The sequence below is a fragment of the Patagioenas fasciata genome, chromosome 2 (genome assembly GCF_037038585.1).
Source record: "Patagioenas fasciata isolate bPatFas1 chromosome 2, bPatFas1.hap1, whole genome shotgun sequence".
Lineage (NCBI taxonomy): Eukaryota > Metazoa > Chordata > Aves > Columbiformes > Columbidae > Patagioenas > Patagioenas fasciata.
The window spans coordinates 74,173,348-74,201,261 of NC_092521.1; the positions used below are offsets into that span (position 1 = coordinate 74,173,348).

The 27,914-nt window shown below is 40.5% G+C and overlaps 1 protein-coding gene across 1 annotated transcript in view; it reads left to right on the forward strand.

Annotated features, from left to right (window-relative positions):
• The first annotated feature begins 6,269 nt into the window (after nt 1–6,269).
• Nucleotides 6,270–27,914, forward strand: part of LOC136098258 (aromatic-L-amino-acid decarboxylase-like) — a 46,823-nt gene continuing 25,178 nt past the window's right edge. Inside the window, exons 1-5 of the mRNA XM_065831507.2 lie at nt 6,270–6,485; nt 13,874–13,987; nt 14,662–14,781; nt 22,094–22,228; nt 26,455–26,598. Of these exons, the coding sequence (XP_065687579.1) occupies nt 6,285–6,485; nt 13,874–13,987; nt 14,662–14,781; nt 22,094–22,228; nt 26,455–26,598 (714 nt within the window). The 5' untranslated portion in view covers nt 6,270–6,284. The remainder of the gene's footprint in view (nt 6,486–13,873; nt 13,988–14,661; nt 14,782–22,093; nt 22,229–26,454; nt 26,599–27,914) is intronic.

A 27,914-nucleotide genomic window follows, 5' to 3' on the forward strand; every position in this document is an offset into this window, starting at 1 on the left:
ATTGATTAAACCAGCATTTAATTACTCCAATATTAATGTTAGTTTCCCTTTTAGCATCACAGATGAAAGATATTTACCTTTTGCAAGCCATTTGGATGAAACATTGAAGTTAGATTTGAATTATCTTTATATTTACTAGAGACATCTTCATTTTCTGCATCTCTTATACCCTTACAACATATTTTGAATTTTCAGCCTTTTCAGTCAAATTCAGGGAGAAAGAAAAAATAGGAAGAAACTCCATTCTGATTGGGTCCCATTTTCTCCAGGCTGTGACCCAGCACACTCAAGAGTTAATTTGCAATGGGAAACAACTGAGAGCCAGCAGCAACTGACCCTGGGATTTCTGGATGCTTTCAAGATTATAGACTGGTCACTATGCAGACACAATCCAAGAACTGAAAACGCAAGTCAGATCCCAGAGTAACATCTAGCAAAACAAGTGCAGTGAAATCCTCAAGCTGATCTGTGAATCTTAGGTCCTTTTTCTATTTTGAACTGGCTTTTTTCTGAATAGTAGCAGAGTTATAATTGGACGTATATCATTATAAGAGGAAACACAGCCATGACAGCTTTAAAATATATGACAGCCCGCACTTCCTCCTCCGTCACGAAAAGGTTGGCTGTAATTCTGCAGTGCACTAGAGACCAGTCTGGGAGCTGTGGCTGTCCCAGATCTCCTGCTGCGCTGCCTGGCTATAAGCTCCTCAGCACTATGAAACACTGACAGTCTTCTTTGAAACAAACTTGAACTAAATAAAACTGACTTGAACATTTACTATTGCTTTTAAGTATATGTATGATGAAAGGGAGGAACTGGAAAAAGTTAGATGCAGCATATCCGAGGATGTTACTCTCACATACATCCTGTTCAGAGTCTGCAGTCACTTGAGTGGTATTTCACCGTATCGGTGTTTCTGTCCTGAAAATAAGGTCTCACAGAGTGGTTAGAAGCACTTGCTTTTAACAGCAACAGCCACAGCAGAAATGTCCTGGAGCGTGTGACCGAGCACTGGCTGTCAGACTCGTTAATGGGTTGATGGAAGGAAACACACACCAGCCACTTCCCAGCTAACAAGGCGATGGCTGTTCCGTTCCTCACTCCGCTCCGTCTGCCTCTCGGGTAGCAGCTTGTTTGCCAAGGATATTTTGGAGGAGGCGTGGGAGGAGGGGGAGATGCTGCTGTATGTTCAATGCAAAGCACTTGGCTGTGATAGGCTGAGGGACGTGGATTCTCTGCCTATATCTGCAGGCAGCTGCATCCTCTGCACTTTACAGCTGCAACAGAGGAGCAAAGACAGACAGTGAGAAGACAGAGGAGACGGAAAATCCTCACCAGCTCACTGTAAGTAACATTGTTTGTCCTTAAAGCTTTGTGATTGTTGAATTCAAGTAGGTTCCTTTGGATTAATGCAACAATTGGTTACTTAGAGGTGGAGCTCTGCTAATAAACAGCCAGACTCTGCTATTTAGAGGACAATCTTGGATGCTCAAAACCAGTTCTTTTTAACCTAAATTTGCACAATGTAGCGTGCATCTCTAATTTGTGTCTGCTTGATTTTACAGATGATGTATGTCAGTTATGACCATGAGCCAGCACTGTGCCCTTGTGGCCAGGAAGGCCAATGACATCCTCGGGTGTATTACAAGGGGGGTGGTCAGTAGATCGAGAGAGGTCCTCCTTCCCCTCTACTCCGCCTTGGTGAGACCCCATCTGGAATATTATGTCCAGTTCTGGGCCCCTCAGTTCAAGAAGGACAGGGAACTGCTGGAGAGGGTCCAGCGTAGGGCAACAAAGATGATTAAGGGAGTGGAGCACCTCCCTTATGAAGAAAGGCTGCGGGAGCTGGGTCTCTTTAGTTTGGAGGCGACTGAGGGGTGACCTTATTAATGTTTATAAATATATAAAGGGTGAGTGCCACGAGGATGGAGCCAGGCTCTTCTCAGTGGCAAACAATGATACGACAAGGGGTAATGGGATCAAGCTGGAACACAAGAGGTTCCACTTAAATTTGAGAAAGAACTTCTTCTCAGTGAGGGTGACAGAGCACTGGAACAGGCTGCCCAGGGAGGTTGTGGAGTCTCCTTCCCTGGAGACATTCAAAACCCGCCTGGACACATTCCTGTGCGACCTCTCCTAGGCGTTCCTGCTCCAGCAGGGGGATTGGACTAGATGATCTTTTGAGGTCCCTTCCAATCCCAAACATACTGTGATAATTGTTTCTGTACATTTATACAGAATCCCAGGTGTCCCAAAGTTTGTCCGAACAACTAAGCAGACCTTGAGAAATTCTCTGCACAACGTATTGAATACTGATATTTTCAGGATAAATTCAATGCATGACTTCTTAGGCTGAGGTTTTCTTCAGAAATCACCCTCTCCCATCACTGTAATAACACCTCAGCAAGGATAATTCCTAAATCACAGGCTCTGTGCCAGTGACAGTAGTGAATAAAACTAGCAACTTCTAACTGGAAAAGGAAATTTTTAAATGACATGTAGGGCCTCTAACATTTATACCTAATTCTTGGCTTGTGCAAAGGTAGAAGTACAGAGTAGATCCAGTTCATTCTACTCATGCTGAGATATAATTCATCCTTATTCAGGTAATACTCCTATTGCCAATAGTAGAAGTTGAACCTAACTGTAGCAAGAGCTACAAAAACCTTCAGGTGTGTCCAACAGCAGAAAGTCCTCATGGCTTCAGTGGTGTCACTGCAGCACCACAAGCCTTCAAACTACATTATATTCTGCAACAATCAGTTGGCAGAATAGAAAGTGCACTTGTCTCATTTATTGGAAAGATACACAGTTATTACTTTTTTTTGAGCCAATGCAGCTATCAGTTTGAGGTGCTATTAATGTGTCTATGCTTTCTTCCTTTCTGTATCTAATAGTAGGAGCTGCTTAGAGATTTTATTCTGTTAGCTATTTTTTATTGTACTTTGATGAACTGGAGAACAGTCACTCATAAATCTGCAATATGTTGAACATATCTCTCTCATAATTTTTTCTTTTTACCATTTTTTCCCTTTTTTCTCTTTTTATTCCTTGTAACATTTTTCCTGGAAATATTTAGGTATCTTTTACATTTATATTTAGTTGATAGAAAAAACAGAGTCTAAAATTACAGACAATACTTTTTAAGAGGAATAATGAATAAACTGAATGCTATCTACATAATATTTAAAGTATAAATGTATTTAGTATGTAATTGTACATAAACTGCTTACATTATACTGAATATACAATCTAAAGACTAAAAAGAGGTTTCAGCGACTTCACTAAAATAAAATGTTGCCATGTTCCATTTTCTGTGCACTGAGATAGACGGAATAGTTTAAACAAAGCAGCAAAGGATATGCCAACTTTAGATTGTGTTGTGTCCTTGTCCTGTGACAAATTCCAGCAAAATTATAGAGCAAAGATGAATGATAATAAAAATCAGAAAGATACATTGATATAACAGAAAGCTTAACATGATTGTTCTTCTTTTTACCTGAAGTTAAGAGCAAAACTCAATCTTCTTCAGTAAAGCAGGACTTGATTTGAAGAATTATACAGTGTTGACAATATCCATCGATTCTTGTTGGGAACAAAAGCACTCAGACATAATATATGTTTGGTAAAATCTAATTTTATCAATCAGAGTGATGAATATGATGAACTTGGATACAGAATGTGCTTACAAAATGGCAGGGGTTGATAATGAGGCAGTGTGCCTCCTGAGAAGATGTGGTCTCCTCACTTGGGGTGCATCTGCAGATGTTGAATATAATGAAATTCATCCTGGCAGGTGTGGGATCCCTGACAGCATCGAGCCTTTCTCACTCCTTATGAACCTTTAGAAAAACAGACCACTATTAGGTATTTTAGAGAGAGGTTCAGTTTCTCTGAAATTTCCACTTAGTTTTGGAAACTCAGCCTGTGGTATTTTGCAGTTTAAGTCCCTTCAAGTGGATATTTTGAGTACATGCAGATTGTAACACTCAGCCCTTCAGAAAACATGGATGCTCTCAAAAAGTGTTTTCATTTTAGACCCTAACAGCTGAGGTGACTGAGATATATTCTTAGAAAATCACATTCTGTATTTTTAAAACATACTGGCATAGATGGTACTTCTATGCATTGTGTTGCTACATTGTAGGTGTGCTGAATATGCATGTGAAAGTTAGAAGAGAGAAATATTCTGTACTGGTAAAGAGGTGAAGTAACTTGCATTTTTAGAGTACTAACTGATAAGTATTAGAATTGTCAGATATTCGGTCTATCGGATGTGGCCTCTGCAGCAAGTAATACTTTCAAGCAGATGAGGTGAGATCTATAAGGAGCAGTTGAGGAATAGGATACAAGTAGGGACGAGAGTGTAAGTGGGTCTTGTGACTCACAGAAGAACAGATGTAAAACGAGAGGTGAAAAGGAAAATTTAGATGACCGCTCTGTTCCTGCAAGGAGAATGGCTTCACAGTGTCCGGTGAGATCTGTGTGTTGTGGTAGGTAAGAAATTTCCAGGCAAGGGCTTTTAGGAAAGAACATGCATGGTTACTGAAAAATGGATGTTTAGAAAAATTTTAATTTCTCAGTATTGTCTTTGGGGGAAAGAAGAAAGAAATATTTTGCTTTGGATTGAAGCAGATAGATGTGTTTCACTGGATGAAGCTGAACTGAAAGTTCATTAGAGGTTAACTAAAATCAACGAATCTGCTTGCTTAAACACAGTCTTTCAAAGGGGAGATGACACATAATGCTACCCACTCGAACCCTCTGAGACCCATAATGACTCCTGGTAATGCGTTTCTGGCAACTTAGCAGCAAGATCTGAGAAAGGTCCTAATTCCCCTTTCAGAAAGACACAGAGAGGGCCAAATAAACATCATGGTGAAATAGAGTAATATAAATCTGACAAAACAGCAACAAGAACAGCTTTTCTCTTGGGATTTAGAAGACCCTCCTGTGCAGATCCCTGCTTTCCCAGTGGTTCCTGACCTACAGCAGCACCCTCCCTTCTTAAATAGCAGCTGCAGACACTCCACACAAACTCCAGATTCTCTATTTCTGTTTGCAGCAGCAGCAATGCCTCTAGCATGGTGTTTATCAATGATGTCTTTCTTTGGTCATGTGGCAGTACTAACTTAAATGTAATGAAGCCTTGAAGGATCTCTCTTTTCTCAAGATGATGGCCTCAGTTAGGAATCCTTAGCACAAATAACTGATATCTAAAAAATTGTCTTTTAATAACATGATATTCACACTGTGCTCAAAGTGAAGATCTGAAGGTACGTGAACTAAGCATAATAATTCTTTACACCAGCAGTGAGAATCCTTGTTTCACTTGTCAGTTTTCTTACTAGATCCTCAGGAACAGTATCACTCACTCAGATCTGAGTGTATAAAGAGTCTTGGATGCTTTTCAGTCACTGTGGCCTCAACCTTGTATTCACTGAGCTCTCAAAATTCAAAGGCACATACATTAAAGGAGCTGGGAGGGCCAGGATGGCAGGAGCAGGCACCCCAGCAATATGGATTTAAGTTTGCAAAGCGCTTTTCAGGCAAAGTCCAGCTCATGTCAGCTGAGCCAAACATTGCTTGGGTGTGCTCAGACAGTCTCTGCTGAGCTCAAAGAACACCTAGAGCTCCGGTCCAACATCTTGGAAATAGGGACAGCCCCAGATGAAGCTTCCTCACATCCTGCTGCAGAATTCAGCACAGATCAACTCTAAGTGGATTCTGACTTAAACCTCAGTAAGAAAGAAGGTTTTATAAATGGCACAGCATGTGCATTTACAGAAAAAGAGTAAAGAAGCTAAATCTTGAGGCAAGAAGGAGATAAAATGACAGGGCAGCACAGTGGATCACTGTGATAAGTGTGGTTATTATAGCTTGCTATTATTGATTCTAACAGAGACACACAGGTTACTATTTCCTTAGACCTCTTCATTGTAAGGCAGGAGGGAGCTGATTATGTGCCATGTAACGGTGCTGCATCCTTGTATCAACCAGCAGCAGTGGGGATTAAATACATGATTTCTGAATCTTCAGCAATGTGTCTCTTCCGCTGAAGATTCACCCTATCTGTATTAGTCTAATCTACATTGGGACCCAGACATCAAATATTTAACAGTGCGACTTACTCCTCTACCATGTCCAAGTAATTCTGAAGTGGAGCAGAATGCAAATACAACACTGTAGAATGCAAATGCAACACTGTACAGGCATTGGCCTTACATGCAGCACTAAAAGTGACTTTTTTTTTTTTTTAGGGTTTTACTATACTGGGATACCCATGGATGCTGCAGAGTTCCGCAAAAGAGGGAAGGAGATGGTGGACTATGTTGCAGATTACCTGGAGAAGATAGATAAAAGACAGGTCTTCCCAGATGTGGAACCAGGATATCTAAGGCCCCTCATTCCAGACTGTGCACCCCAGGATCCTGAGAGCTTTGAGAATGTCTTTAAAGACATTGAGAAGATCATTATGCCAGGGGTAAGAAAAATGGATCTGTAATGCAATGTTCAACACTGCATTTAGGTGTTCAAAGACTTTAAGGAAAGTGTAGATTGAAGCCTGTGCAGCTGGACCTTATGAAAATAAGTGTCCGCACTGACTAGCTTTGCAAAGGCAGGAGTCTGCTTTACATTCATAATTAAATATGATCTAACATTTTACAGAACTAATGTTTTCTGTTCTTGATAGAAATTATCAAATCATTATTTTGCTTCATGCAAGGTTTGTTTTTTGAAATAATTACATTTCTTCCCTTGATTTGTTTAACGCAAAGCTTTATAACTTTCAGTTTCATGTCGGGTTTATTTTTTTGTGACTTGCAAAGCACAGTAAATATTTTATAGAATGGGATTCATATTAGTCTGATCTGCCTCACGTGTTCCTTCAAGCTGATCTTTAAATGTTAAAATTCTCTTTGGAGACTTCTTTTTATTACAGAGCTGACTAGGAAGGATTCTTCCCAATACTTGTTCTGTTGACTTACTCTCCTAAATGTCAGCTTCTTCTACTACCTTTTAAGGCAGACAACCACTACCAATGATTAGTCCTTGGACAGATAGTGTTGGACAGAAAGTGTAAAACACAGTGTCTGGCATGTATCCATTTCTGAATCTTTCGTTGTTTTCCACTCATTATATACATTCTTTATTCTAAATATATGCTTGTATCCTAAAGCCTGTAAACAGCTCACAGAGGACTGTATTATTAGTAAATGTTAATGAGGAATCTCTCCTTTGGAGAATTAAAACAATGTAGACTACATTAAGGAATTATGTCTAACACACACAAGCACTCGCATTGCTGCTCGCAAGTATGATTGCCTTTCATTTTTCATTGAACAAAAACACTGATCAATTTTTTTTTTTTTTGTGAAGTAGAACAGGAAACACTTTGCTTTGAACACTTGATAACATTCAATAAAATAATAACATATTAAAAAGTAAGAAATGAATCCTTTGTGTATAGAAAGTGAGGCATTCAATTCCAATTAAGTCATCAACATATGATGTACTCTTTCAACTAAATTGGTTTTTCCTTGATATTTACCTGTTCTGCAAAAAAAATTACTTTTACAAATTGATACAATCTGAAGAAGAAATGTTCTATCCAAACTTCTGCTCTCGTGAAATATTAGTGTTTGTGACACAAAGAGCAGAAGGACATAAATCCCTGTGTTGTTTCTACTAAATACTGAAGACTCACATGAGCACACAATCAGAAGGTCATAGCTTAGTAGAGCTTGGATGACATTTGTAGAGATTAATTCACCCCATGGTTCTGAGCAGAGTCAGTTACAGCAAGTTACTCAGGACCTTGTTGAATTGGGTGTTGAATGTCTCCAAGGATGCAGTCTTCACGATCTCTCTGTTTTGCTGTTCCAAACTTTGACCACCTTCACAGTTAAGTGGGATTTTCTGTATTTCAATTTGTATACATTTCTTCTTGTCTTGTCACTGGATACCACTGAAGAGAATCTGGCTTCATCTTCGTTACAGCTTCTCATTAGGTGTTTGTATATATTAAGAAGATACGCCAGAGTACTGATTCCTAGGGTATATCACTGGCCTCCTGCTGTTTGTTCTGTGTGTGTCATGCCATAGCATACAGGTGCTTCAGAGAGGCACCCACTTGTCCTGATTTCCTGGAAAAGATATGAGAGCTTCCCTCTATAATGCTGTCCTCTCAGCACTTCCTTATTTATGTGCATACACCTGGGGTGGGTCTGCTTTAGCCCTATCTTGTTTTCAAGATCTTTTGTGTCCACATTATCCTTCACCCTTTGCTTACCAACTCAGTCCACCTTCCTGTCTTGACTGTTGGTTTTCATTTCCTTTTCACATCATTCATAGCTTGAAGCTGTCCTTAACAGGTTAGTCAGCCTGTCTACAAATATTCTTCGTCCCAACTGTTCAGGGGATCCTCTCTCTTCCTAGGAGTTGATCCTCAAAGAGGGTCCCACTGGTCTTAAAATCCAGATCCCTGTTGTCAACACCAGAATCAACACTCAGGTTGCTTGAGTGTTTCACGAGAAAACAACAGGGCTCCCAGCCCATCTGCTACCAGGACACTGAACCTATTCTGTAGTTGCAGTTCTGAAAGCTGCAGGTGGAGCAGAAGCCTTTTTTCTAGTGCCATAGTTGCAAGGTTCATCCTTCACTATTGCGGGACTGCATTTTCCAACTGAATAAGAAGAGACTCTGATTGTCTCTCCTTTGGTACATTTCAGGGTTCAGGCTCTTGTTTCTGAGCTACCTTGTGTTATGTCTCAGGGAAGATCTACTCAATCTTCTTGTTGTCGTCTCTGATACTACACTATCTGCTGAACTTATGCTGCTCCTTTGCATGGTGACACAGACCCTAAAGAGCTGCAAAGCCTCGAGAGCTTAGTCTGGGTTGAGACCTGCGATGTGCCCTGTGAAGTGTCGCCATCACAGCAGAGACCACGTACACTAACCTTAACAAGGTTTCTGAACCTCTTCCGTGCATAGTGCTGCATGAACTGCTTTGTCTGTTGACTGCCTATTTTAGTTGTGCTTACTGGAACTGAAGTGTGAAAATGATGGTACTGTGCAGACACATGGAGGCAGGGAGCATAGAAGAACATAGCATAGGAAGACTTGTTCACATTTGGTTGAGAGACCTTTAAAATTATTTATAATTGGTTTTAGATACTGTCATAGAGGCACCCCAGAGTCAGTTTTAGGTGGACAACAAGGTCCAAAACAGACTTTATTCTGGCCAGAAAAGTACAGCCAATAAGCCTGCCAAAAAAGAGTTTATACAATTAGCTAGCACTCTGGTAACATAAAATACAGATTCACATATTAGTTGAGGAGATTATTGGGGTGCAGCAAAATAAGAATAATGAGGATCCACAGTGTGCATGCATGCACTCCCAAGAAACAATGCCAGAGGTCTCTGACTCCAGGATACTACACTCGCCTGAATTAGGCAAGGACTTACATTTGCTTGTCTAGCAAGGACTACACTTGCCTGTCCAGCAAGGATTACACTTGCCTGATGTGGTAAGGACATTGATTATCACTCACTCAAATGAAGAGGTGAAGTGCTTCCAATCCTGGCAAGTTTCCTTAGACGGTGTCCCAGTCTAAGGGGAGGACTCTCTGCTCAGCAGACCCACAGCTCCAAGAAGATCACACAAAGAGAATCTTCATCGGGAACCTCATTTTATAGTCTGATCAGATCTGGCTGTGGGCATTCCAGAAGCTTCTCAGCTTCTCTGCACCCCCTTACTCTGCTAACGACCCTGGCTAACCGACTCAGGGTCCCACAAAAGAGCCATTAACTGCCCCATTGAAGGAGAGGGGGATGAACAACTGCCACAGCAGTTCTCAGAGGGGTAAGTGCAACTGCCATAGCAGTTCTTAGAGGGGGGAAGAGTGCAACTGCCACAGAGACTTTTGAAATTAGCTACAGGGACAATCATAAAATAGTTTGAGTTACAATGGATATTAAAGATTATCTAGTTCCAAACTCACTGCCATGGGCAGGGACACCTTTCACTAGACCAGGTTGCTCAAACTCCATCCATCCTGGCCTTGAACAGTTCCAGGGATGAGGCATTGACAACTTTTCTTGGCAGTCTGTTCCAGTGCCTCGCCATCCACATGGTGAAGAAGTAGATATAAATCTCTTTCAGTTTAAAGCCATTACCTCTGAGAATCATAGAATGTCCTGAGTTGGAAAGGACCCACAAGGATCATTGAGTCCAACTCCTGTCCCTGCATGTGACAACCCCACAGTTCACATCATGTATCTGAGGGCGTTGTCCAGTCTCTTCTTGAACACTCTCGGGCTTGGGGCCATGACACCTCCCTGGTGAGCCTGCTCCAGTGCTCCACCACTCTCCAGGGGAAGAACCTTTTCCTAATGTCCAACCTAAACCTCCCCTGTCACATCTTGCTGCCATTCCCTTGGGTTCTGTCATTGGTCACTAAAGAGTTCTGTGCCTGCCCCTCCTCCTCCCCTTGTGAGGAAGCTGTAGACTGCGATGAGGTCTCCTCTTAGTCTCGTGTTCTCCATGCTGAACAAACTAAGTGACTTTAGCAGCTCCTCATATGGCTTCCTCGACAAACCCTTCATCAACTTCACAGTCCTCTTCTGGACACTCTCTAGCAGCTTTTTATCTTTTTTATCCTGTGTTGCCCAGAACTGCACACAGTGCTCCAGGTGAGGCCGCATCAGTGCAGAGTAGAGCAGGACAGTCACCTCCCTTGCCCGGCTGGCAATGCTGTGCTTGATGCACCCCAGGACAGGGGTGGCTCTCTTGGCTGCCAGGGCACACTGTTGGCTCATGTTCAACTTGCCATTGACCAGAACCCCCAGACCCTTCTCCGTGGAGCTGCTTTCCAGCATCTTGTCCCCCCAGCCTGTATGTACAGTCAGGGTTGCCGTGTCCCATGTCATGTGTCCTATCACTACACACCCTTGTAAAAGTCCCTCTCCAGCTTTCTTGTAGGCCCCCTTTGGGTACTGGAAGGCTGCTGTAAGGTCTCCCCTCAGCCTTCTCTTCTCCAGGCTGAACAATCCCAACTCTCTCAGCCTGTCTTCATATGAGAAGTGCTCCAGCCTTCTGATGATCTTCCTAGCCCTCCTCTGGTCTTGTTCCAACAGGTCCATGTGTTTCTTATATTTGGGGCCCAAGAACTAGACACAGGACTCCAGGTGGGGTTTCACAAGAGCAGAGTGGGAGAATCACCTCCCTTGACCTGTTGGTCACACTTCTTTTCATGCAGCCCAGGATACCACTGACTTTCTCGGCTGCAAGCACATATTGCAGGGTCATGCTGAGCTTCTCATCAGTCAACACTACAAAGTCCTTCTCCTGAGGGCTGGTCTCAATCCCTTCTCCACCCATCCTGTATTTGTGCTTGGGAGCCTGTAGTTGTGCTACCCCCATTATATTTTCCCATAATCTTCTTCCTATCTTTTTCCTCACAAGAGTAGCATTTATAGGTACTTCCAGTGTCTCTCAGCTGTTGTGCTTTCCCAGTGTTTCACCGGGGAACATCTTATCTCCATTTTAAAAATGAGGAACTGGGCTTCAGACAGAATAAGTAGTTTGACCAAGGTCATAAAACCTTGGTTTGCCCATAAGCTGTCAGTGTCCCATAAGTTTATTCTTGTTTCCTTCACGTTGACATCTTTATTGTGTTAGTTGTACTCAGATATTTGCTACTTATTGGATGACTGAAAATGTGAAAATGGTGTTCCTTCAAAGGAGAAAGGACCAATTAATTGTGTAAAGCAATAATGCAGTGTCCATTCTTATTTTCACACCATAGGAGAACAAGCTTTCATGAGTGGCAAAGCTTCTTCATGGCGACTTCTTGTGAAACTAGATGTAGACCTTCAAAAGGCAGTCCACTAAGTGACAATGGCCATAGTGATGCTATGTTCTTAATATTAACAAAGGGACTGAGGGAACAGCTGCTGAACTCTCATCACCACATTAGGAAGCCAAAATGGAAGGGATCTGCATATAAAAATATCACCTTTCTCCCTCAGACTTGCTTTGTTCTCTTGAAATAAATCTTCTCCTTTTTTAGTAAACCCCAAATGACCAAATTTAGTCATGACTACAAATAGCAGTACTGAAGATGCTAATTTTCCTCACATTGGATCCATTAATCTGTGACCTTTCAGCTGAAGTGCCTGTCCTTAGCATGTGATGATAGACTCTTGCTTAGACTAAGCAAGACACAGAAAGGCAGACACCCTTGCCAGAAATCTGGGAAATAAAATGTCTCTGAGTAGCATTAGAGTGGTAATTACTGACCCCAAGATGCTTGTGTACCACAGTTTGTTGGCAGAGGGTTGAAAAAACAAGCACTAATCATGTCATGTTATTTGCAATATTTGACTGTGTCTGTTCCAACATGGCAAAATAAATGAATATAAATGAATATTACAGCTGCTTCAAGCAGAGGGGAAGAGGAGGCAGGAGGAAGAACTGCAGCTGCACATGCCCTAGGGCTTTTGGCTTCTTTGCTTTGTGTGAGTGGTGCAACTGGAATCTGCTGTGTTTCATCAAACAAATGGCTCCCAGGAAGTAGGCAGTTTAACTTGATTAACCCAAGATGAATGTCACAAGCCTTACAGATCACAGAGGATTAGGACTGGGGAGATGAGCAGTTGCAGGTCTGGCTCATTATGGATGTCAGTGAAAGTCTACACAATTTCTCTAAAACTTTGTTGCAGCAAAGAAAGAGATCCTGGCCACTTACAAGAGCTACAGCTAAAATGTTCACAGTGTCTTGTCTTCGGATACCTGATTTGAGTAGGTTTGAAGCTATTTACTGTTTAAACTGAAATCTTGAACATACTAGGTACAGGGCTAGCTTAGACAGTGGAAAATTGTAGTGGATAGGAGCTGGTTTCATATGAGAGATCCAAAATATTGTAGATGGTATACAACAACAGAAAAAGTGATATCTGATTCATTGTGTATACAAGAGTTAAGACAGTTTCCCTTTAGCATGGAACATGTCATAGCATCATAGAATTATAGAATCATTGAATAGTTTTGGTTGGAAGGGATCTTCGAAGGTCATTTAGTCCAACCTCCCTACAGTGAGCAGGGGAATCCTCCACTAGATCAGGTTGCTCAGAGCCCCATCCAGCCTGGCCTTGAATGTTTCCAGGATGGGGCATCTACCACATCCCTGGGCAACCTGTTCCAGTGCTTCACCACTCTCATTTTAAAAAATATCTTCCTCATGTCTAGCCTGAATCTCCCCTCCCTTAGTTTAAAACCATTACCCCTTGTCTTATCACATCAGGACCTGCTAAAAAGTCTGTCCCCATCTTTCTAATAGGCCCCTTTTAAGTACCAAAAGGCCAGAATAAGGTGTTCCTGGAGTGCTCTCTTGTAGAGGCTGATTTGGCCAGACTGAGTGCCTGAATTTTAGCAAATAACTCCAGAGTGTGGCCAAGAGAGTTCCATGGACCTCTGCTGCAATGAAGACACCCTTGCTAAGTCAGTCTCATGACAGAGATGAAAGAACAAAATACCAGAGTCACTGAAAGCAGAGGTTCAAAAACAGTGCCGTGCACAGAAACTCATGTTGCCACTGCACATGTAATTCTTGTCTTCTAGGCAGACAACTGGAGAGCTCTGGTTTTGGCACTGTTGGGAGGTAGGGTAAAGAACTCTCATTTGAGTAAAAGACAGATAAAAAATTAAGAATAAGCAAGGCAAGATTATCTGAAAAATGAGATCCTGTGTTACAGCCAGGGAGTAGAGAACTGTTAACTGGTGCAAACCTCTAATCTTTGCTGATTTTGTAACAATTTGGTTCTGCTTCCTGCATTAGTTAAAAATAACAATTTTTCCCTTAATACAGGTGACTCACTGGCACAGTCCGTACTTTTTTGCCTACTTCCCCGCAGCCTCTTCCTTCCCAGCTCTTCTTGCAGATATGTTGTGTGGAGGAATAGGATGTGTGGGCTTCTCTTGGGTAAGTTTACTGGGGTATGTACTGCTATGTGGTAACAGTGCTTCACCATGCCAAGATTTTAAGCATTTCAGTAACATTCTTCAAAGAAATTATTGATAGGTAACAGTGAAGTCACAGAACTATTTTTATAGGTAAAATTGCCTTGACTAATTAAGTGTTTTCACATAGACACCCCGAAGGATTCCAGTATTAAAAGGTATTACCTCTTAGAAATTTTGCCTTTGAGAAATCACCAGCATTTAGAATTAGTGGTAGCAGTGCAAACTTACTACTAATTCATTAAGCAGTATAACTTGTTTCTGTCACCTGGTGTTTTAACTTCTCTTACCACCTGGATGAATAGAAAACTGTGCTAAAAACCCCATGTTCATATGAGATGAGCTCTTCTCAAAAGAGCTTGATACTTGATGTAAAAAAAGTTACACAAGATGCAAATCCTAGCTTTGACATTTGATAGTCATGCTTCTATGTGAGGCCCAGTTTGATGTTTTTTCTTAGTATATATTAGAAATAACATGCACAAAATGGTCTTCAGGTCCCTAATTGAGCTGGTAAAGTCAGTCAGCTGGTTTCTTCCTCTATAGTCAAAAGACAGAAAGTTCTTTCTCTTGTGGATCTTATGTCTCTTCATGGCCTAGTGAGGTTACTCCCTCTGTTCTTTATTTTCAACACAGGCTGCAAGTCCAGCTTGCACAGAGCTGGAGACTGTCATGATGGATTGGCTAGGGAAGATGATTAATTTGCCTGAAGAATTTTTGGCTGGGAAAGATGGCCAAGGTGGAGGAGTCATTCAGGTAAGGGGAGAAATGAAAAAACAATACAGGATGAGTTCGTAGATCAGAGGATTCTGTAAAACCTTAATACCAATACACTAATAGAGGAAAGGTGTATTTTTTCTGCCACATGGGTTCCTTTCAGATTTTCAGAAAGATTGATAACCTGTGAGAGTGTTCATAGGTAGGTAGGATCATTGATGAAAGTAATGGTTTTCTTTTCAGAGCAGCTGAATTATGAAACACACTGTGAAGAATTGTTAGTAGCCCAACTTAACAGCACAATTTGGGCTTAAAATTAAAATCTTAATGTTTAACAGGATGTAGGATGAAAACATTCATTTGTTAAACAAGTGAAGTGAGCTCATACCAACAATGTGCAGCAATGTTTCATGGCTGAAAAGAAATAAAAGCTTATTAACTAGAAATATATCTGAGGATTTTGAGCATCCAGAATAGTGGTTACAAAGGCTTCCATGAAGCCACCTTAGGCATGTCCAGTTGTTTACTTCAGTCAGTTTCCAAAACAGACTTCCTTTTCTTCAGAAAAAAAAGCGTCAGAGATCAAGTAATGAATAAGAACATAGGAGAGAATCTTCTATTAGTAGAAATAAGAGAATGTAATCGGGAGTCTATCAATCTTCACCAAAAAAATGGAAATTATTTTAATAAGTTTTCCTTCTATAGCAAAATAAAATATTGGAATATTAAAATAAAATGAAGAGCTGTTTAAAATTTGGACCCAAACAGTTCTCTCAGTAGATAATGCAACTTTCAGACTATGGTGGAGAATCTGAAATAGAACATAGTGCCCAAACTTTGATGTTCAGTGCTTAATGAATGCCTACCATGTCTGAACAGACTATCTGTAGGACAATGAATATATCATCAATGGAAAAGCTTGCATGCATAATGAAGCTATGTTGTTTATCAACCACAGTTCCACTAGCACATGGTCTTTCTGCAGACTCTGGTCACAGCTTTTAATCTAACTAAAATAGATTTTTACTATGAAAAAGGCTGAATTTTAAGCAATTGTTCTCTTCTCTTTTGTAATCTCTGGAGTCTGGTCATGGGAGGCCAAGGCACAACCCATTTTATCCTAAGATAGGCTTCTAAAATGCATCTGAATTTCATGCTAGAAGTGGGGGTCACTTTCTTCAATCCCAGATGTAAATGCCTACAGCATATTCCAGTGAATTCTTCCCAACATCTTCCCAGGCAAACATGAGTTTAACCAAACTGCTCTGATCCTCCCAGGTGGAACTGCACCTACACCAGTGTGTTTCCAGAATAACTCTTTACTCATCTGCTTGCTCTATCAGAATCTTTTTCATTACATTTACTAGGAACTGGGTTACGCTCAAGTAATCAAGCTTTTGTCATGCATCTCCACAGTATTTCTTTTGTACCAGTGAAAGCAAGCAATTATGCCTGACGGTTACCAGCAGGAAATATTGCCCTTCCAGGCTGACAATACTGGATTGCCCATAATTTTCATCAGAAACCAGTCAGTTTCAAGAATCGAAAGTGGGCTCTGTGTTCCTGCTTACAATGAAGTCATTTGTGCTGCAGATCGTCTTGTCTTGCTCTTGAAACAATAACAACACAAATAAGAGAGTGTGAGGCAAAGGCAACATGAGCAAGTGAAAGTGGCAGTCATTCTCTCGGTAAATACCAAGTAATTATCATGGTAAAACCGAGCCTATGAAAATTGGCTCTTAATTACATTTGAAAGCCTATGTCAATATGAAGCACATTGTTGTTGTGTGCAGGATGACACTTGAAAATGGCAAAAGATGAAAGAAAATTTCAGTTCAGAGCACTGGTGGACATGAACATCCGCTCTTGCTGCTATTTCTTTCACTTTTTGAGCCTGCTTGCCATGGCAACCTTTGTTTGCTTGCGGTGAAAGGAAAGGTATCATCATCCTTCACTTAATGTAGAATACAGCATTCAAGAGGAGAAAACACAGCTTTTAAAAATAAGTGAGAAACCAACTTTTTTCTTGAAGCTTGTGTCCTGCCATTCATTCTAGACAAACTGCTGAAAAGTGTACCTTCTTCAAATTTTAAAATGTCTAATGTGTTCTACAAAGAAAATTATTTTAAGGGTGAAACAAAATGAGACTCAGCCTATCTTGGACCTGGCAAAAGCCATTGCTGATGCATCATTCTTGTGAGATAGCCGAGCAGCCTTTAGGTTGTGTCCCAGCTCTGGATCAGAAGGCAACAGGCCTTTTCCTGTTCGTCCTTATTTCTGTGTGAGGAAATTCCTACAAGAACTGTCGCATACACAAACTGCACGCCAGCCTGGATGAACAGCTGGGATCCCAGGACATCTTGCGGCTCTCCTCAGAAGGCTGAAGCTGTTCTAGGTGATTTTCCCACCCAGCCAGGCAGTCTCCAGAATAGAAGCTTAAATTTCCAGATCTCAAATTAATGCCTTAACCTTTGGAATTTCCTACAGCCATTTAATTTTATCTATTTGCATGCATTGCTTCAATATGCATATTCCTGTCATGTCCTGGAAAGACATTAAAAGTTTTACAGGGCCTTATCATTACAAGAAAAAAAAAAAACAACAATTTTCTCCATATATCTTTGAAAGATTTTATGTATCCTCTTAAAGATATATTGTAATAAAACTATTAATGAGTGTTGTTTCTCACATGTTAAATGCAAAGGTGCTAGAGACATCTTTCGTGTGAAAAAACAGGTTTGAAAGGTTGTTTTGAGTGATTTGCCTGACACAAGATGGATTTATGTCTTGCACACAGGCTTTATGTTGCCCAACTTCATCACAAGGATACAATTTACCTGAAAACCTGTATGAACATCACAATAAGTTCCAGTGGTTTGCACAAATGAAAAGTATTGCCGGCTGCTGAACTGCTGGAAAGGGGATTATTTCAGGCAACATTCTCTGAGAGTATATGGTCATTATACAGGTCTTCTGGTTATGCAGAGTTCTTTAGAAGGTGATATACTGCTTGGAAAACAAAACAAAACAGGAAAAAAATGCCAGCTTCTCAGAAGAGAGGAGATGTTCTTTCCTGTAAAACATTCCTCAAACTTGCCGGACACGCAGGACCGGAGCCATTATATTCTAGCTCACACTACTGTCAGGCAGCAGAGGTACTTTTTTTTCACGGTTACTTAGATAATCTTGTGCTGAGCATGGTGGAAATTGTTTTCCTAACATAGACATGATGAGAGAAGTTTCTCATCAGGAAACTGTATGAGATTCCTCTCATTTTTTGTCAGATAAAGTTGAACATACAAGAATGTACATTTAGAAGAAGCAGATATAGAATAAGATTAAAGCGGGAGACTATCAAATTATCTTTTTTGTAGTTAATGGACAGAATTTCCTTCACCCCTTGCCTCCACAAGGAAGTTCTACCTTACTTGACCCAAGAGGGATATTTGTTTTGCATTACCATTCTGCACCTCTACCATTTGCCTCAGTTGCCATTAAGCTGTATGCAGCAGCAGTAGCTATAAAAAAAATGCACAAAACTGTCTCTAGCTTGTCTTTGTGCACTGATGCAGACCCTGGGGTCTACAGTCCTCAAGTCCCACACCACAGGAAAGGCAGATAAAATACATTTGTCACAGCAATGCATTTTTTTAATGACTATCCTTTTTCCTAATTACTTTGTTCATCACGCTGTTGAATTTCAGCTGCATTGAGTTCACTCACTGTTGAGACACTGATGTGTGTGAGGGCAGCTTTGTCTCATATAAATAGATGGGTTCACTGCAGTATTAGGAGAAAATATGACTTCACTGGGATCATTCTAATGTATGAAATCTGTAGGATCAGGCCCACATGAGGGAGAAATAAGACTTGCCAAATATTTAAACATTTGTTGTAATTAGTGAGTAAACACAGGTTTTCAGCAGAGGGAGTATAGCATTTTGGTACAGGAAAAGAAACATCACTCCAAAGAGTGGAGACTACGGGGAGACTTCATTGTGGTCTACAGCTTCCTCACAAGGGGAGGAGGAAGGGTAGGCACCAATCTCTTCTCTTTGGTGGCCAATAACAGTACCCAAGGGAATGGCAGGAGGAAGGGAGATTCAGGTCAGACATTAGGAAAAGGTTCTTCCCCCAGAGGGTGGTGGAGCACTGGAACAGGCTCCCCAGGGAGATGTCGTGGCCCCAAGCCTGGCAGCGTTCAAGAAGAGACTGGACAACGCCCTCAGATACATGGTGTGAATTGTGGGGTTGTCCTGTGCAGGGACAGGAGTTGAACTTGACAATCCTTGTGGGTCCCTTCCAAATCAAGACATTCTATGAATCTATGAAATTTAGCTTGTTGATGCTGGGGATATTTCTGAGACATACTTATTAATATAAGCAACTGTATTCATTGCACTGTTATGTGCCTGGCAGAGGGAGATTCACATGACAGTTGTTCAACTTTGAAAGTACCTAAAAAGTCGATCTTGCATATGAACACCCAAAACCATTGAAATTTATGAACACGTGTGTGGCAGATGCACACTCCCCTCTCTCCCGCTCCCTTCCTTCGATATGGAAGGTGCAGACACATCTCCACCCCCTGCTGCCCCCGGCTCTCCTGTTTTAACTCCGAAACCTGTTGATCAGGGTCATGAAGCGAGAGAAGGGGTGGAGGCATAGAGGCACCACAGAGCTGCTGGGTGCCCACAGCCAGAGTGGGGGTGCAGAAAAGCTTCTGGAATGCCTACGGTCAGATCTGATCAGGCTATATATAATAGGATTCTCGTTGAGGCTCCACCCCTTGCATGGGCCTCTTGGAGCATGAGCCAGATGCTGCGGCCGACAGCCCTCCGCCTTAGGCAGGATGGCTGCCTAAGGTAATCTCCTGGGACTGGGACTCCACCCCCCACCGAGCCACGTGGGTGAGTGATAAAATTTTCTTTCATTCCTCGCAGGATCGCGAGTGCTTACTCTATGCTTCAATATAAGCACATGTATTTTCTTTAATTCCTCGCAGGACTGTGAGTGCTTACTCCATGCTTCAATATAAGCACGTGTATTTTCTTTAATAATTCCTTGCCAAATTCAGGCAAGTGTATATTTTTCCCGGAGTCAGGGATGGCTCTGGCATTGTTTTTGGTGAACCACGTGTATGCATACTGTGGATCCCCATTGTTATTATTTGCTGCACCTTTAATAATTACCTCGACTGATACTCGAACCTGTATTTATGTCACTATTGGAGAGCTAAAATCCCGTCTTCCACGGATTAATCTGCTGCACTTTCTTTACTGAAGAAAAGTTTTTTTTGGACCCTGTTGTCCGTCTAAACTAACTTTAGGGTGTCTCCGTGACAGCGTGTTTACAAATTGTTCCTTATAATTTAAAAGAGCAGCTTAGAGCATATTCCATCTGCCTTTTCTAGAGGAAAATCATAAAAAGAATTTGCAAGAACTTGTATTCTCTTGTGAAATTCACAGATCAATTGATACAAAAAAAATTTCTCTTTCTTGTCATAAAGTATCATAGACACAATTTAAACTCGTATTTTGTAAGTCAAAGTGCAATTTAGAAATAGTGTGTGATCATTCATTTCACCTGTGTGTTTTTGTTGAAGAAAACACACATAACTAGGACTCTGAAATACAGTTAACCATATTTGATCATAGCTTTTTTGCCTTTTCAGTGTTGTTTTTTTTTTTTTTTCTCTTTCAGCCACAATAATTGACCTTCCCAGGGTAACTCTAAATATTAAATAAGTGTTAAAATTTTGCATGTTGCTTGACAGAAATGAGAGTTGACAGTTAGATTCTGATCAAAGTCAAATGTGAGGAAATCCCGAGTAACAGAAATCAACAGTTACTCTGCCATTGTTACAAAGCGATATATTGTTGGAGGAAGTTGAGCCCATGTTTCCTAGGAAAGATTTCTTTAGCCAAAACTTCATATACTCGGCTGCTTAAGAAGAGAGAACACACAATCCAAAAGCCAGAACACAGAATACTTATATCTTCCCTTGCATCTACGTGTAGAAGCTCAAGTACTTGCTGTGATTCTTTAATGGAATGTCCTATGCAGAGCTATATAGAGAATCAAAAAATCAGAAAGAAATTTTCCTACTCACCAATCCTACTCGTTACTCTCTGCTGTCAATATCTCTATGGCATTGCACAGTTGTGTTGCTTACCTCACTGAGGTGGAGCTGGAACCGCTGGAGTCCCCGATTAAACACCGTTGGTGTGTGCTGGAGTCCAGACAGTGTCCTGCTCCCCAGCAAACGTGTGAAGATGAACCAGGCAAAGCAGTCAGCATGTCCCTTCTGGGTTGCCAGAAAATGTCTCAAAAGTAGGGTTCTTTGCCTGGTGTGCAAGCAGCTGAATATGCACAAAGAGTTGAGATATTATTTTATTACGAGATTGAACAATGTTGTGTGCTAGATGATAAAACCACAAAGCTAGCACACCTTCACAGAATTTACATCATTTATATTTCTGATTTTAGTTAGTACTGTCCCAGGTTTACATGCCTTTTTCCAGTACTGGTGAGTAATTTACATATGGTTACACAATCATTTTCTTCTAGTATGCATGCTCATGAGTTAGAGTCTTCACTTGAGCAGGGGTCTTTGCTCCTGTGGGTGCCATTTTTTGTATTATAGTGAGCTTATAATAAGCAAAGTTCATCTAAATGACACTCTATCTGATAGCTTCCAACATATATGTTAAACAAACTCAACTAATTGTGCAGTTTCCAGGATGTTCAAACTGCAAGGACAGGAGATCCTCATAATGAGTTCTTCAAATCACTCTTATCTTTGTTAAAGGAGCAGACTGACCCAAAACTTGTCCACTGATTTACATATCCTTGGGTTAGTAATTGCTAACAGGATTTTTGTATCTTTAGGTTTGCAGTCGCTAACAGGATTTATTCTTTCAATTGGTAATGCTTACAGAAACGAAAGTTGACAGTCAGATTCTGATGGAAGTTAACTATGCAGAAATCCAGAGTAAGAGAAATCAACAGTTACTCTGCCATTGTTACTGGTTAACAAATGATTAATTGCTGTGTTGAGAACCTTTTCACATACGTTTTAGTCTGTGAGTTCAGCTTTCTGGCACTGATTACAAAGCTGTTGCCTAAACTGAACAAGCACAGAGATTAAAGAGAGCAGACAGAGGCATCAGGAAGGAGACCAAGATCAAACATTCTTCCCTTGCTGTCACATATATCCTTAAAAAACATAAGATTGCATGTTTTCTCCTATGTAGTTTCTGTTAACAACTTTGCAGGTTCGTACAGAAGAAAATGCTGTCTTTCTTTTGGAATATCTTCCTTTTTAACCGTCCTTCAATTTGTCCCACAGGGAAGTGCAAGCGAGGCCACCCTGATTTCGCTGCTTGCTGCAAGAACAAAAACCATCAGACGGGTGCAGTCAGAAAAGCCTGAGCTAACAGAAGCTGACATCATGGGCAGGCTGGTGGCCTATGCATCTGATCAGGTGAGTACCTCTCAAAACCACGGAGATATGGGGTCTATACTTAACCATTTCAGCCATCTCAACAGGCCGGTGAATTAAGTATAAACTCTTTGGGCTGGTAACTGTTTGGTTTTGCTTGTTTAAATCTTACTGTACATCCTAAGTAGGCTGGAACCTCATCTGTTCTACCATAATACCAAGAACTAATATCCAGAAGTCAGCGTTATGGAAGTATTGATTCTGTATAAAAAGAGCTAGTTTGAAGTAAATATACTTGAGTAAGGTTTTAATTTCGATTGTGCTGAGTAACTCTAGACCATCTTTTGTTATGTCTAGGCTTGTGTGTCTGTGTGTGGACATATTATTTTCCTCCCATAAACACAGACAAAAAAATAAACATACATTCTTCCCCTCTATGCATCCATGGGTGCAGGTGCATGCACACAGACAAATCTGGTGCATGAATATAAAGCCAGTTGGTCACAGTACTTGAAGAAGTCCAAAACATCATTATTTTTTAAAGAAAACAACTCCTAAAAACTCCATGTTATCTATTAAGCTATCTTGTAAGAAAACAGAAAATATGGTCCTTGATTTCTGACTGTGAGTGGTATTTAGCAGACTGAGATAGGTTAAATTCTCAGCAGGCCAGGACCATGAGAGGCTTTTACTGTTAATGAAAGCAAATTTTAGTTTTGTGAGATCTGCTACTCTTACCTTTCTGACTGCGTAATCCTACTGAAGGGCCAAACAATGTTGCTTCTCTTGATATCTGTGACATTTTCTTATTCAAATGTCAATGAGATAGAAGAAATTTCCTTAATCCTTGATGTTTAGCTTAAATAATATCTGATTCTGCATAATAAAACAGCCAAGTTTCAGGCTTACCTTGATTTAATACTAAACATAAGTTAAAAAGCACTGGAGAACAAGTTAAAAGTGCACTTGCCCATTGCTGGTGCAAAGAGGACCTACCCTTGCAGGGTGAGAAGAGTCAGAACAAGAAAATGTGAGGAGAGAGAACTGTTTTCAAAAAGCACAGAGGATATTTGTCCTTTTTGTTTTTTCTGGGACCTAAAGGTCTGTGTTGCTTCTCTTTTCTATTCTTCTATTTATATTCTTTCTATTCTTCTTATATTTCTATTCTTCCAATTTTTTTCATGTTTTTGTCCCATGTAAGTAGCTGACCTGAAATGAGGACTGACAGACCTTCCTATCCACCAAAGGTCAGACAATCTTATGTTTACAGGAGGATTTGCCTTAAGATATTGCTGACCTTTTGAAGCAGATTGTTGCAGAGCTCACCGGTCCTTCTGCATTAAGAACAGACCTGTGTGACTCATAAGCAGTAATCCACAAATGGAAGTAAGCCTAAGCCATTTTGCGGGAGTGTTGCGGTTTAACCCACATTAGAAATCTAATCATGATATGTGCTCTCTCAGTCCCCACCCCCCATCCCAAATACCTGAGAGAACTGAAAGACAAGGGAGAAACTCGTGGATTAACACAGTTTAATAAAATAACAATACTAATATATAACTACTACTACTTATATATATAAAATCAAAACCAGAATATAAAATAAAAGATACTCAGTGCAATTCCTCAAGAACTCTGTGCTGGGCACCTACTCCCAAGAAGAGAGCACCCTGGTCCTGAACAGCTGATCCTGGGGAAAGACAGAAAAAGACAAAAAGGGCCAAAGGCTTCTGCTGAACAGCAGGGTGGCAAAAGGCCGAGCTAAAGGAAAACTCCTGAGTGGAACTCAGTCACAATGGAGCAGAACCAGAACAGGTCTCCGTTTCCCTAGCCAGAAAATCTGACTCTCATTAAGTATGAAACATGACACGAATGGCGTGGAATATTCTTATTGATCAGTCTGGATGTCAGCCAAGCTCTGCCCTATCTATGCCCCCTTCCCAGCTGCTTCCAACCTGTAGGCAGAGAGCTCAGAGACCTTGGTTCTCAGACAACAATTAAGATAACAGTAAGCTCTTACATTCTCTTTGTTCCAACTCAAAGACACTGGAAAGTGTCCCAGGGTGTTATCTTGTTATTCTCAAACCAAATCCAAACAACAACTATGCTAGCTATGAAAAAGAAAAGTTTCTAACTTCATGAAGAAAATTAACTTGCTTTCAGTTAAACCAGTACAGGGAGAGAAAACCATGCACGGACAGAGCACAGCACTGCAAGAATGCACTAGGAGGGAGGTAAAATTTGGCTGATAATGAGACCAGAGCAGAAAACTGAACTTTAATTTCATGTATTTTGGGAGATCATTTTAGCTTCTTGGCATTTTGGGAAAATCTTTATCCCATTGAAATTATTTTGCTGTGTGTTAATGAGCACAGAGCTTTCCCCAATAACTATTTGGGCATTTGGGGACAACAGAAGAGGATCCCTGTTGGTTTTAGCACCTGGGCTATCCTGGCTGAGGCTTCTCTTGCAAGGGACACTCAGTACGAGCTGAGAGGAACATCCTCAGAGCTGAAAGGAACATCCACTTACCCCTGACAGGAGACACCTGACTGTTTGGGACCAGGACAGAAGTCAGAGTAGCTTTTTGATATTCTCAAATTTTCTCAGGCCATTTCCTTTATCAGTTTTTTTTGACATGCTTATTTGGCTACTTTAAGTAGCTACCCACTCGTTTCAATGATTTCTGTTCGGTTCCTTGCTCTTCTCGAGGATGATGGGAGATTCCTGAGTATTTTTACGAGCACCAGGCATTCTGTGCAGCATCAGGTCACTGAAGATTTGTTCTAATGCAAAAGCATCTTGGCAGTCTTAACCTTAAGCTTGTGAATGGCTGTACTTACCAGAGAGCCTTAATACAATTTTGGAGACTTGAGGAAGGAATTCCAAGGTTCTGACTGGGTAACAACCTCAGTGTAATATTATAGTTTGCTATTTATAATTCTTGTATAAATCAGTTATAAAATACCTCTTTCCATTGTACAGTTGAATGAAGTTTGGTGTTGCTATGGTACATGCATTGTTTTTCACTTCAAAAAAAGTCAGTTCTGTTTCAAGTCTAGACTTCTACACTTTCTCAAGCTGTTGCCTAATTAGTTTGGCAAAGTACTTTCACAAAAGGCCCTGCTGAGATACAAGTTAGTAGTCAAGCTGCCTTTAAAATATGCCGTTCCAGGGATATGTGAAGTAGAAAGGAAGAAATTTTATCTTCACGTGGTCTTCTTCAACCTGTGTTTTGGCTTAATATTTTCTGTGATTCTGTGCTAAGTTAGAATAGAATTAGTGCTCTTGGAGGCACTAGCACTCCATGCAAGAGTAGGACAGAGATTATGAATGACAATAGTCATGATATGAAAGCATGGGGAATTTTTCTCTTTAAAATTAATTATGATTAATGAAAGTGTAGAAGGTGTGGAAGCAGAAATAGCTCTTTTTTGTTTGGTTTTAGTCATGCTCTAAAGGAGATTATTTTGTGGCTATGCATACCTTTCACTGTTAATAGAGTTCTTGAGTTATTATAATATTGTACTTCAGAATTTCATAATAATTTATTAGTGATATTTTGGGTTTTATTTACTGACACTTTATGTTATAAAAAGTATTATTTAAGGACAGTTCAAGTAAGATGAGTTGTAAATCAAATAACATATTGGGAACGATCCCTAACTGTCTACAAAAATGCATGAATGACTGAGCCACGACCTAAAAAAAGGATAGCGTAAGAAAATATCTCAATGTATAATATACCATGATGTATATTTTTTTAGGGTTCAGCAATGCTGTATGCCATAAAAATATGCTAGGGAGCAAATTAATACTTGCTAGGCAAGCTGGCCATCTGCATTGCTTTTGATTGATTTGGAGCCAAATCCTGAAGCTCTTAATCAATGCTAAGTGTGAACATGTTAATTAAAGCTTTCAGTAAGGATAATTGAACTCTTGCCTGAATGACACCATGGCAATGGTTTCAAGAATACTTCAGGATTTCTTTTATTCTGTTAGTGTATTTGTGTGTGTGTGTGTGTGTGTGTGTGTGTGTGTGTGTGTGTGTGTGTATGTATGCATATATATGTGTATGTACTTGTATCTGTCTATCTGTCTATCTATATGAAAGAGAGGTGTACATATCTGTTACGTGTTGACAGCAGACCCAGGATCTCAAGTACTTGCTTCATTTGAAAGAAATTACATTGTCTTTTCAAATACAAATTAACTTCTTACTTTTTAATAAAATGTATTTGTCTTAAAACCTGTGAATTTCTTTGTAGGCTCATTCATCAGTGGAAAAGGCTGCATTAATTGGTGGTGTGAAGATTAAAAAAGTTTCTTCAGATGATAAATTCAGTGTTTGTGGTTCATCCCTAAAGAAAGTTTTGGATGAAGACAAAGCTTCGGGTTTTATCCCTTTCTTTGTGAGTACTGGATTTTAATTTATCAGTGGATTTATTGCTTCTGATAAGCTATATTTGACATGGGTAGATGATCTCATCCCTAACACAGGGATCGATAGGCAGCTTAGCTCAAATGCTAGGATAGGTTCCATGAGTGTTCTTCACACACCTTTCTGTGAAGTATAAGCCACTGATTTTAGTAGCTGGTTGCACTTCTCAGCAAAAATGATTTTTAAAATGACTTAAAGTTATATAAACAGTTGAATAAATGCATGCAAATTTTGTAGTTGTATGTAATCCCGCAATGCTATAATCTCTTAACACTTGAATTTGAAACTGCCTCTTTTACAAATATATGTTTTTAGTTTTCAGGTTTTAGCCTATCTCAAACTTAAGTATTTTCAAGGAAAAGTAGTTTCTACTCCTCACTACTTTAGCAAAGAAACCAATCTCCATAACATACTCCAAATACCAATAAGATCAGACTTTGGCAGACAGGTATTTTTCAGTACATGACTTATCTCTAACAGGTGAGCTGTAGGAAACCTGGCTGTGAAAGTTTTAAGGTATAATTTCTTGTTATCTGTCCACTTTCCTTTCCAGAGATTCCATCTTCCACAGCAGTCCAGCAAAAGCAAACGATATCTCAGTAGGTAAAGCTAATGATGCTCCAATTTTTGACACAGAAAAGTGTTAGATTAGATAAATTGCTGAAGTTTGGTTCTAATATGATAAATACTTGGTTGAAAATAATATTTACTTATTCATGAGACCTGCTCCTCCTGTCAGTTTAGAACACCATCTAATTTTTCCACTGCTGCAACTTAAAGCCATTTCCTCTCGCTTGTTCCTTGGGAGAAGAGACCAACACTCTCCATGCTACAATCTCCTTTCAGGTGGTTGTAGAGAGCTTGTAAGGTCTTCCCCACAGCCTCCTTTTCTCCAAGCTAAAATCCCCAGTTCCCTCAACTGCTCCCCATAAGACTTGTGCTCCAGACGCCTCACCAGCATTGTTGGTCTCCTTTGGACACACTTCAGGACTTTAATGCCTGTCTTTTAGTGAGGGGCCCAAAACTGAACACAGTATTTGAGGTGGGGCCTCAGTAATGTTGAGTACAGGGGGACAATAACTTCCAGGGTCCTGCTGACCTCACTCTTTCTGATACAAGTCTGTTGGCCTTTTTGGCCACCTGGGCACACTGCTGGCTCATATTCATCTGGCTGTTGACCAACACCACCATATGCTTTTCTGCTGGGCCCCTTTCCAGCCACTCTTTCGCAAGCCTGTAGCATTGCATGGAATTGTGACACAAATGCAGGACCCACCACTTGGCCTT